The sequence below is a fragment of the Trichosurus vulpecula genome, chromosome 6 (genome assembly GCF_011100635.1).
Source record: "Trichosurus vulpecula isolate mTriVul1 chromosome 6, mTriVul1.pri, whole genome shotgun sequence".
In the NCBI taxonomy this organism is placed as follows: Eukaryota; Metazoa; Chordata; class Mammalia; order Diprotodontia; family Phalangeridae; genus Trichosurus; species Trichosurus vulpecula.
The window spans coordinates 69,807,855-69,820,054 of record NC_050578.1 but is presented as its reverse complement, the minus strand read 5'-3'; the positions used below and the strand labels follow the sequence as shown (position 1 = coordinate 69,820,054).

General features: G+C 39.1%; 1 protein-coding gene across 1 annotated transcript in view; it reads left to right on the top strand.

The window, feature by feature from the left end:
- PTPN13 (protein tyrosine phosphatase non-receptor type 13) overlaps nt 1–12,200 on the top strand; it is a 206,378-nt gene that overhangs the window by 179,657 nt on the left and 14,521 nt on the right. The window contains exons 38-42 of the mRNA XM_036763757.1: nt 1,984–2,140; nt 6,384–6,509; nt 7,050–7,138; nt 8,617–8,672; nt 11,120–11,223. Coding sequence (XP_036619652.1) covers nt 1,984–2,140; nt 6,384–6,509; nt 7,050–7,138; nt 8,617–8,672; nt 11,120–11,223 — 532 coding nt within the window. The remainder of the gene's footprint in view (nt 1–1,983; nt 2,141–6,383; nt 6,510–7,049; nt 7,139–8,616; nt 8,673–11,119; nt 11,224–12,200) is intronic.

Sequence of the window (12,200 nt, the reverse complement as noted above, 5' to 3'; positions counted from 1 at the left end):
TTCAGATTGAGAAATAAAATCTCTCTCTGTCATCATTTGTAAATATGTAGTGTTGTACTTTAATTCATATCAGATTTAGTTAATTGAAAGAATGCTGTATTGAGAGTCAGGATTCAGATTCCAGCTCTACTGCATACTTCTTATGTGACACTGGACAAGTTATTTGCTTACCTTGGACTTGGTTTCTTCCTCTGTAAAAAGAGATACATGATTCAATTATTCTACCCCTTCCCAACTGCCATCACAAAACAAACCGAAAAAAGAGCTCATTAACTTTTGATAGGGTGCCAATGAAGCAGCTTTGATTAATTCAGGACAGAAACAAAATTTCAAAAGATTTTCGTATGACAAAGATTAGTGCTGTCAGACTGTAGCCTGATGGCACTGTCCCTTCCCTGCTCTAAATCCATCATCCTATAATTCTCATTCTGTCTTCAGCAAAGTCCCATCTCGCTAGAAGTTAGATAGATATTTTCATTTGCTGCCTTCTTCTGATCCTTTTCTAGATTCCAAACCAAGAAGGATAAAGTCAGGTAATAAAAAGGGCCAATTGAGGGTTAGCCTCCTCACTAATCTTTCTGCCATCAGCCTGACCACATTCCAGTCCAGCCTGCCCACCATTGCTTCATATTGTATCTCTGTTGTCTTATCTTTCTTCTGATAAACCTTCAGTCATTCCCCATTACCCATCAATAAAAGTATGTGTTCTCATTCCCAACATGCAGAGCCCTTCCTTCCCAGTCTAGCCAGGCCCCATCTTTTCAGCCTGTTCCCTAGAGCTACCATTTACATATTCTTGTCCCAACCATTCTCATGCCACCCTGTCCATTCATCATGCTTGGAACGCATGGACTGTCTGGAACCTACTCCCCTGATCCCCATTTGTTGAAGTTGACACCTTCTTTTCGAGTCCAATCCAGCCACCTTCTCCATGCAGTTCTCTTTGTTTCTCTCTTCCTTCCCTCTCCCCCACCAGTTTCAAACAGTTTTTCCCTCATATTTTTCCCAGCCCCTCCTTGACATGGCTGTGCCTTTTTCTTCATGTTTCTGTGCTCACCTTACTCAGCTTTGGGTCTGAACTCAGAGACAGAGCATCTGGGAGGCAGCTCTAGCGGAATCTTCAGTAGTTCTCCCGATCTAGAGGAGGAAAGAGATGGCCCTTTATGAAAATTTCTTGCATTCAAATGGAATTTGCTTTGTTTGAAACTTGCTCTCTATTCTTTTTTTAAGGTTTTTTTAATTTATTTCATATTTTTAGTTTTCAGCATTGATTTCCACAAGATTTTGAATTACAAATCTTCTCCCCATTTCTACCCTCCCCCACCCCCTGCAAGATGGCATCTATTCTGATTGCCCTGTTTCCCAGTCAGCCCTCCCTTCTGTCACTCCACTCCACACCCATCCCCTTTTCCCTTACTTGCTCTCTGTTCTTACAAACACCGGTTTGAGATTCACCATGTCCATTCCTCTTTATCAGGACTTTATCAAACTTTATCAGGAATGTTCAGATTTTGGTGCTATACCCCTTGCCTGCTTTTTTACTCTCACTAATCCTGGAGGACGCTTACTGTTTTGTTTGCTTCTCCCCAGTACCTAGCCCAGTGATGGCAGGTAGTAGCTTTTTGGATTGCATTTAATGTCTTACTGTCTTCAAGAGACAGTATGCAACATTGTCCCAGAGGAAATTTGTCCTCACTGGACTTCTGTTGATTAGAATGTCCAAATGTTTTAAAAAATACTTGAAAATCTCAGTATCTCCAGTGACTCATTTCCATTTTATCAATGATAGAGGGAATGTTTCAAACTTCTATATATTACCATGTAAAGGTTTAATCCTGGACTCCTAGGTAAGTAGACAGAGATACTGACGTTTCTGTTGCCCTGGTCTCGTAAATTGGACTGATATTCATTCAAAGGGATAATGTTCTTTAGAAATCTGTAAAATAGAAAATTAATTTACTTGTTTCTGTTTTGACATTTCAGACAAATGGGGAAAAAGTAACAGACGATTCTTTTCTTGAGGCAACAAATTGTATTTCTCAGACCCAGAGTTCAGTGAACTTGATCATGCCCAGAGAGACGCCTATAGGTTGCTTTATCAATCAGTCATCCAGTTATTCCAAGTACAATAACACCCCAGGTAAGAAGAATTAATGACTTGTCCTCAAAATATTTGGCTGAAATAGATGTGTATCTTAGGAATGAGACTTAGAAGGGAAAAAAAAAAAGATGTAAAACACAAGGATTTTTGTGGACTCTGTTTAGTTCAATATGATCCAAGCATCTGGCCCTACATTTGACATCGGTATATCAAAGGAAATAGTTGTAAAAATAAGTATTTATTTGGGTGTAGGTCATGTTTCTTTTGTTCTGTGAAGCAGTGTTTCTACAATGAGTCATAGATACCATCACCAAGAGAACTCACTATGGTGCCATCAGGCTACAGTGTGATAGTATTAATCTTTGTCATTTGAAAATCTTTCAAAATTATGTTTCTGTGTTGAATTAATCAACGCTGGTTCATTGGCACCCCATCAAAAGTTAATGAGTTCTTTTTTTTGTTTGTTCTGTGATAGCAGTTGGGAAAGGGTAGAATAATTGAATCATGTATCCCTAAGCACCAAACATGGTAGCTGGCACATAGTAGGTGTTGGTTTTTCAATTTAATTCAATTACTAATACAAATTATACAGGAGTTAATATTAATAAGTATCATTCTGTCTTCATGAGAAAGGTTACAACTTTCAGAAATTACAAATAACATATGAATTTAAATGTAGCATTTCATCTTTAACCATTTCCCCAACTGAGCACTTAAACTAGAAGGCCAAGTTCCCAAAGGGTAACTACTACTACCTTCAAGATTCTAGGTATAACTTCGATGAACTGGGTTTCTAGTAGTCATTTCCAAGCCCCCACTAGTGTGTTCTCCATTATCAGTCATTAAGCTTTTTTAAAAAAATATTGTATTTTTTTTCCATAATCACATGTTAAAAATTTTTTTAACATTTTTTTTTAAGTTTCGAGTTCTAAATTCTATCCTTCCTTCCATCCCTGACATGGTAAGCAATATGTGCAATCAAGTAAAACATTTCTATAATAGGAAGGAAGGAAGGAGAGAGAGAGAGAGAGCGAGCGCAAGAGAGAGAAGGGTAGAATATCATTAAGCTTTTAGAAAAGGGTCCTTGTACTTGCTAAGGTAATTCTGTACAAACATTCCCTTCAGACCAGTGGTGACTTCTCCTCCTGCACATACATGATCTCCTGGGGAAAGTGGTCTCAAACATTTCAGTGATGGTGAAATATTTGTAGAGGACGTGTGACCATAAGGTGTCTCTGCCATGGACTGTGTTTGCTACTGTATCTCCTGAGGTTGCAGTCACCTGAAGAAGACAGAGAAAAAGAGAGGAGAAGAGTCTCTTTCCCCTCTGAGTGATTCTCTCTTAGGGCTTGGCTAGAACTCCACCAGACCAGCAGACCCCAACTCCAAACTGGCTTGCTGTTTCAATTGTAGCCCAAGAAGTATGACTGGATCTTCTCAGCCAGTCACAGGATGTTTCCTGTGTGCTGTCATCTGCCTTTCATCCCATGGCTCAAACACTTGTGATCCTTTAAAGTTCATTAAAAAACTGTCCACAGTGTGTGATATTATAGGAAAATCACTTAATGCTTCATTTAGTCTGTTTATTATTGATTATTTAATTAGGGTGGGTGGGACAGGAACCATAATTAGACATTGACTGGCCTCAGCAAATCAACTGCACTGCTTTTGGCAAAGTTTATATAAAGTCTCAGATACCGATTAGCTCTCTGACGATTTGTGGAGGTTCAGGCATTGTCCTTTTCCAGTGCTTTCGCCGATGCCTTGTACTGAAGTGCCTCAGAAGAACCCATGTGGCACAGTTCGTAAACAAATGGGAAACTAACATTATTCTGTGCTTCCAAATACATAGTGATATTAGGTGACAGCCAACTCTGTTCCCTCTAACGAGATGGAGGATCACCAAGCCTTGCTATTTGCTGAGCCACTGCCTGCTAAGGACTTCCTAAAACTAACCATTTGCCTTATAAACCTCCCCCCGCCAACATGGTCATACGACCCAGTGGCATAGCTTAAAGACCCCTGAGCCTTTCCATCCACACTTCATATGCTCCCTTTGGAATTCTAGACTTTTCCAGCCACTCTATGGCTAAACTTTACAATTTTTGTCTCCCTGAATTAGAATATGAGCTCCTTTAGAATAGGGACAATCTTACCCTTACTCTATGTCCAGTGCTAAGTACAATGCTTGGCACATAGTAGAAGAAGGGAAAGTAACTGAGCAGTTATTAAGTACCTACTATGTGCCTGGAAACTCTGCTAAGTGCTTTACAAATATTATCTCATTTTATACTCATGAGAACTGTGGGAGGTAAGTACTATTATTATCCCCATTTTACAGTTGATAAAACTGAGGCAAACTGAGATTAGGCAACTTGCTCAGGATCACAAAGCCAGTAAGTGTCTGAGGTCAGATTTGAACTCGAGTCTTCTGACTCTAGACCCCATGCTCTACCTACTATACCACCTCAATGCCTAAGTGCTTAATAAATTAATAAGTGCTTAATATTAATGTTAGTTAATATTAATAATTACTTAATAAATTAGTAAGTGCTTAGTAAATCCTTTTTCAGTGACTAATTCAAGGCATAGCCAATGTCTCAAGGAATCACTTTCACACATAAGTTGATGCTGCTAGAAGTCCAGATTAAAATGACTTCTGGGTAATTTGGGAGTGCTAAAATTTTTCCAAAGGATCCCTCTCAATGCACAGGGCAACCTAAATGGATTTTGTAATTTGCCCCTCACTAAAACTTAACTTAAAAGGAAAATAAACTCAAACTCTGGATAGTTATGAGGCTCCCCAAAGGGATTAAGCACTTGGGGTCAATTGGTCAGCATTTCCAGAGCAGCAGGCAAATGTTATCCTATGATCCTGCAGTCCATGATGACCTCATACAAACTGTCTGGATTTGTGTCCAACCATTGAAAAGAAAAAAATTTATGACCCACATGTGACTATATAGTAACATGATCTTGAACAAACAAGTTAAGTGGTACAATAGATTATCAGTTCTTGAATACTTAAACAAGCAAAAGTTATCTTAAAGAAAATAACTGATTTTAAGGAAATATTCCAGAAAACAAACTAATTACAGTTCAAAAGAGGAGGAAAAATGCAAATTTCTGCAAGCTAGGGTATCCAAAAACAAGAGTCTTGAATATAGAATCCAGGATCTTGCATCATGGATGCATTGGAACCTTTCAAATGCAAAAAGCCTCAAAACCATCCCACATGAAGCCCCCAACTCACTTGGATTAACTGACTGAGTCCTCAAATGGTAGACACGTTTCTGGTGCTGTTGCTAATGAGCCCCCAACAGTGTGCTGCTCGTTATCAATCAACCAGTTGAACTCCTTTAGCTTTTAGAAAAGGAATTTACTAAGATGGTATAGCAAGAACAGTTGTTACAAAATCTGCCCATTCCCTAAAAAAAGCCCAAGACACACTCTTGCATAAATACACACAGAGTCAGGGCAAGCATCAGCTTGAACTTAAAATATAATAGTAGCAGCATGTATGTGTAGAAAACTCACAGCTCCTGTTTACTGGAAGTCATTTTCATGAAGTTTCACTTAGATCTGCTAAGTTCCAAGCCTCAGTGCTTTTGAAGAATTCACAGCCAGTATTCTCTCTACCATGAAGGGTCTCACTTCCAGGTGCTGCTTCCTCCATGGAGTGGCTATTATTCTATATCCCAGTGTGTCTGTGTCTGACATCATTGTATCCTTAATATGTCCCTGCTTCTGGTTAGCTGTGTTGCCTCCTACTGACTCTCTAATGACATGGTCCAGAGAGACAGGGTAGGTGAGACAGAGAAAGAAACTGTCTCTTCTCCATAAGGGTAATTACCTCTCAGAGGCTCGACTTTATCGCTCAGGTTTGTCACTTGGCCAATAACTCCAAACTGGCTTTCTGTTTTATTTAATACCAGAGGCTCAGAGATGTATCTGATTATTTCAGCTATTTTTATCTGCCTCTCACCCAGTGCCCCAAAGTCCTATGATTGTTTCAAATTAATTAGGGGTTCATTGTAACGAGATTTTAGAAAAATTCCTTAAAACCTAGTTTAAACTGTTGATGAATTGATAAGTTGGGATGGAGGTATGACCACACCCCTACATGAAGACTGAAAACCACTGTAAAGTACCTTGAACATTGAAGTTAGTTTCAAGGTATCAAATAGCAAATATGTAGGGAGGTGGAGGTAATACAGTACCTTTCATCTACATCTGTACTTAGTTTCTTACAGTAATGCTTCCTATGAATTTGTTTTTCAAGAAACTGAAGGGCAAGAAGATGCCAGTTATGATGATGATCCCCAGGAAGATGAAGTCATCCAGTCTTTGTTGGATGTTGTGGACGAAGAAGCCCAGAACCTATTGAACTGCAATCACACAATAGCAGGTGATGGTGTACCATATGGACAAAGCTGTTTTACGCAAATGGGCACCATGACTGATGCACGGCTGCCTTATTTTGAGAGAACAGAGTCAAGTTAGTTTGAGGCCCCTTGAATTTTCCCTCCATCATTGAGCTATGGCTAGCAAAACGTTAATTATTATCTTCTCAATCTTCTCCATTAAATCTACGACAATTTTTCTTATTGAAGTCCAAGAATGTTTTATTAATATCATCGTTATTTTATTTTAAAAATGTTTTGCCCAAACGTTGTCCCCAGTCAAAACCACAGTTTTATTTTGGTTTAATTTCAGGCGTCCCTCTTGAGTAATACAGTTCCAGCTGATGGATTGTGGAGGGGGATAATGATTCAACATATATTTTTTCATTTTATTTCATTATTATTTTTACTTCAGATAAGAACTTTAACACTCTATTATGTATTTTTGGTTTGGATGGATCCTTTTGCTATGTGAATGAAAATATTTCCCTGCCTCTGTGGTTCAACTGGTTTACTTTTGGTATTCCAATATGCTTACCCTACAGACATGCTGGAGACCTTTAGGAATTTGACAGAAGAAAAAGCAGAAGACACAGATTGTGATGGCTCCTCTCTACCTGAAGATTTCCCAGAAGTAAGAGGTGTTGCAAAATGTCGAAGACATTTGCCAATGATGTGTACTTACTGCCTTAGAGAATTAACTGCCTAAATCAAAATTAGACCAATTGGTAGAAATCATCTCATGAATTAAAACTATCACTTTCATCTAATTTGGCTCCTGAAAAATGACAACCAAAATGACTAAAAATAAGTGATAGAAATAAAAGTATTTAAACTGTATATTGTATAAGAATTATCTATGTAATTACCCACATGTCTTATTAGCCTAAAATTATAGTAGAAGAAAAAAATTTACATAGAATTTAAAATGGACTGAATCTGAAAAGAGATCAGATCCAGGAAATTTCTCTTTTTGTTGACAAAGGGCTGAAAGAATTGGGGTTCCTTTACCTCAGATGAAGGAGGGTTTTGTTTGCAGAATAGCCAAGTCATCAGCTGATTTTTTTTTCAATGAACAACCCATGGTATTTCAAGCTTTGACCCAACTGTCTATTTTACTCCTCCACTATAAAGGTCCATCACTAAATGAACATACAAATTATACCATTTTCATTATGTAAGTAAGAGAATTAAATGACTTTCCCGTTGGCTAGAATACCATAAAGCACTGCATCTTCTTGGCAGAAAATGACATAGAAATGCAGATTTCCTTATTCTCCTCTTTCCCAGCTAGCCTGTCTTTACCGCAAGATTCCAGTCTTGCAGGCACCGTGGCCAGCTAAATTGTCAAATGATTGACCAGAATTCCTTTTATTCCCTCTCACTGTAACAATTAGAGATGCCAAGTAATATTTTTAAAAGATATAGACTGACTATAGGAGTTGGTAAAATAATAAAGTATATGCATTTGTACAATGATCTATTCACTCAATTCTATATTAAAAGGCAGAAAGGTATAGTAGGTAGAGAGTTGACCTTGGAGCCAGGCACACCTGAGTCCCCCTGAGCAAGTCACTTACCCTCCTTGTGATCTCTCTAATCATCTCCCCTTTAAGTTGCAGATAAAGTATGACCTGCATTGGTGGAGGGAATTTCTTCATCTGGAAGTTCCTGATACTAATAAAATCACAACCCCAATCCGTACTCATATATGGAGTTATAATCCATTCAGGGGCAATGTACAAGTTTGTTTTGAAGTATCCTGAGGTTACTCAGATTCCTTTTTCCATTCTCAATTTCTCCCCATATATCACAAATTTAAAGCTAAAAGATAACCTCAGAGGTATCTTCCCTTTTATGAGAAATATAGAACCAAGGTTGAGGAAGATTGGGGACCATGAGATGCTTTGGTAAGGCCACAAAGGACTTGTGGGGCCACAAAGGACTGGTGGGCAGCCTCCCTGGAGAGTCTCCTGATCTTTGGAGTATTACAACTAGGATCTGTAGATAATTCAAAGAGCATGACTAAAGTTGAAGTACATTTTAATTTAAGTTTGAGTTTGGCTGATCTTTTGCTGCAACCGTTACTTAATTTATATATTTCCTTCTTAGTCCACAAAGGCAGATGCCAGTGAAGACTGTTGCGAAGAAAAAGTATTAAAAGAAAGGTAAGAATTCTAAAGCAACTCTAAAATTTATGTGTGGTGAAAGCACTCTGATTCCCCTATTCAAAAATCAGTTGGGTTTTTTTGTTTAAATGTTGGTTTAAAATCATTTGTTCTTTTTCCTTTTAAAAACAAGATTCTGGTAGAGACTGATATCGATGTAACCCTAAGTTGTTAGAATTTGGTGGAATACTTTTGATTGCCATGAGAATAATTGTATTTACATTTCAGTTAACATGAAATTATAGCTATGGAAAAAAAGAAGAAGCAGAGTTCATTATACTCTTTCTAGAAAGACAAATTTGAGATGGGAAAATTCCCTTCCAGGGGCTCATCCTAATGATGTAGAGATATACCATATAAAAACAATTTCTTAGCCCAGTATTTTACCTATATTTAACAGCTTGAAGCAGGTAACCAGAAAGGAAATTCTGCCTTCCTTTTTCCCCTGTTTCTTATATATACTATCTATGACCACGAAGTTAGATCCTGAGCATTTAGAGGGAGCTTTGAAAGAGTCAGGCCCCAGCCTAGGAAACTCACAGCGACACTTGAGAAAAGTATGATACCATAGGGAGAGTATCAACTCAGGAGTCAGAGGATCTTGGTTCACATTCACCTCTGGCCTTTGCTCTCTTTATGACATGGGGCAGGCCTGGGCTTCCTCATCTGTAAAGTAGGCATTTGGCCTTTTTTGCTTCTGAGGTCCCGTTTACTTCTAGCTCTCTGATGCCTGCCACAGGAGGATTTGAACTTTCAGTAAAACTTCAAGATACAACACTGAATCACATAGATGAGAGGAAAAAGGAAGGCATTTATTATTTTGAAACCACAAAGGAAAAAAACTGAGCACCATAACAGTTATGGGTCATATCTGGGTGTTTATTTCTCTTAAGTCTTAAGGAATGTTTATCGATTTATTGCTCTTTAAATGAGTCTTTTATCTCTGGTGTACTCTTTTAATTGAAAGGTCTAGAGAAGAGGGTCATTTCTTGGTTTTCGATATGCATTTTGGACCACAAACCACAGAACCAATATGTTCCCGATAATCTAGAGCCAGCTTGTCCCAATTGCAGACTATCACACTGCAAAGGAAATAATTAACTTTTTGAATACTGGACTTCTAGGTGACAACCACCATGTCCCATTATCACATAAAGAACTCAGAGAAAATAATGTCCCACAAACTGATTGACACGAAAGAAATTATAACAGGCCAGTAGACACATTTTGCATTTCTTGCATACTTGTGCTTTTTTGGCATTCACTTATGTCATCTAAGGTAACCTTTCTGGAATATGTGCTTGTTGGAGCTCTGATCATTACTTTTCTCCCAGTCATTTTTTCTGATCAAAAAACTTGCATTGAAGTGTCTCATACTTTTTTATGGAGAAGCTAGCAAGTGGCCAGGCTCCAAGAACTGTGATGGTTCCATGTCAGTGTGGTGAGCAGTCTCTAGTTAAGTGGAACATCCCCAGGGAGCTGGCCCTGGGATGGTTAATATTGTTTGTTTTGGGTACATGTATGTATATTGTAATATTTATCAGTGACTTGGATAAAGGCATAGGGCATAGATGGCATTGCAACTGACATAAAGCATGGGGGATAGGTAACACACTGGATGACCATCAGGGACTAGAAGTTCTTATCAGGCTATTGGGCTGAACCTAGTAGGGTGAAATTCAATAAGTATCAGAGTATAACATATCAACTTCCTGAGTACAAATGGAGGAGACCTGATTAAATATCAGTTATTCTGCAAAAGCTCTGAAGATGTTAGTGGACTCCAAGGTCAATAGAAGTCAGTAAGAAGCATGATGTAGTGGCCTGAAAAGCTGGTGTGATCCTAGGCCATATTAAGAAAGCTACCATTTCCAGCAACAAGATGGTAATAGTCCCACTATACCTGGCCCTTATCAGAACTCCTCTGGAGTATTGTGTACAGTTATGGGCCCCACAGTTTTAAAAGGACATTGATTAGCCGAAGAATGTCCAGAGGACATTAACGACAGTAAAGAACCTGGAGTCTGTGTCAGGAGGATCTGTTGAAGGCACTGGAAAAGAGAATACTCCAGAGGACATGAGGGATATGTTCAAGTATTTGAAATACTATCATGTGGAAACTTACTCTGTCTTGCCAAAGAGGGCAGGAGTTTGCATTTCAAGATTTACTTGTTGTGACCTTGTCTGAAAGAGAAAGCATAAAAACTGATGCACCTTCTCCCCCTAGAGAGGGATCCTTCCACATGAAGTACAGAAGGCAAGGAAAATCAAGAGAGGAAATTACCTGGTGGTGCATTTGACACTGTTTCACCCTCAGGGCACAGGGGCTTTCCTTAGTTTCATAGGATTGTCAAGTAGCTTCCTACAAAATTACCAAGAGGAAAAAAAATTAGCCTGAGTTTAAATGAAACTAAAAGAAATGTCACAAATTTCTTTGCTTCCTACAGTGTAACTCAAAAGCTCGAGGGGAGGAAAGACGGTGAAGGTGAAATAATGTGGGGAAGTGACAAGCTGCCAAATGAAACAATAAACCAGGAAGACCCTACAAAAGGTAAGTTGTAGTTAACAGTTGATTCACTAAACCTGAACGTTGCGAAAATATAGCCAGGGTCTCTTTGTGTGTGTTCGCGCGTGTGTGTGTGTGTGTGTGTGTGTGTGTGTGTGTGTGTGTGTGTTTGCATGTTTGCATACATACGTGTGTGTGTTTGCATGTTAGCCATTAGCTAACATCCTTTCCTTCCTATTTCACATCACTCATGCACCTTCTGCCACTATCTCCTTCACCCTGAGAGGTGACTCTTCTTGCCCATGTGATCTCATACCATCTTGTCTTCTCTAGTAGATTGCCTCTGCTTTTATCTCCACTGTCTCACTTATCTTGCTATCCACACACTGCTGGCCCTACTGCCTGAAAGCGTGCCTCTATCTCCCCTATCCCCAAAAACCATCCCATTCACCCTTGCTGGCTATCACCCTATATCTCTCCTCCCTTTTGTGGCTAAACCCTTTGAGAAGGGCATCTCCAATCAGTGCCTCCACGTCCTTTCCTTGCACTTCCATCTTAACCCTCTGCAGTCTGGCTTCCAACTTTATCATTCAGCTGTAACTACTCTCTCCAAAGTTACCAGTTTATTTGCCAATTTAAGAGTTTTTCATCAGTCCTCATCGTTCTCAACCTCTCTGCAGCCTTTGACACTGCTGATCACCTTCTTCTGCCCTTCTCTCTAGGTTTTTGTGACATTGTTCTCCTAGTTCTTTTCCTGCCTGTCAGATCACCCTTCCTCAGTGTCCTCCAGTTCACATCTGCTAACAGGGGGTGTTCCCCTAAGGCTCTTTCTGTACCATTTTGCTTGCTGAGGCCATCAGCTCCCATGGATCCAATTGTCATCCCTTTGCAGATAATTCTCAAATCTATTTGCCCAGCCTTTAACCTCTCTCCTGACTTCCAGCGTCACAGATCTGTCTGCCTTATAGAACATCGCAAACTGTATGTCCCATAGACATCTTAAATTCAACATGTCCAAAACT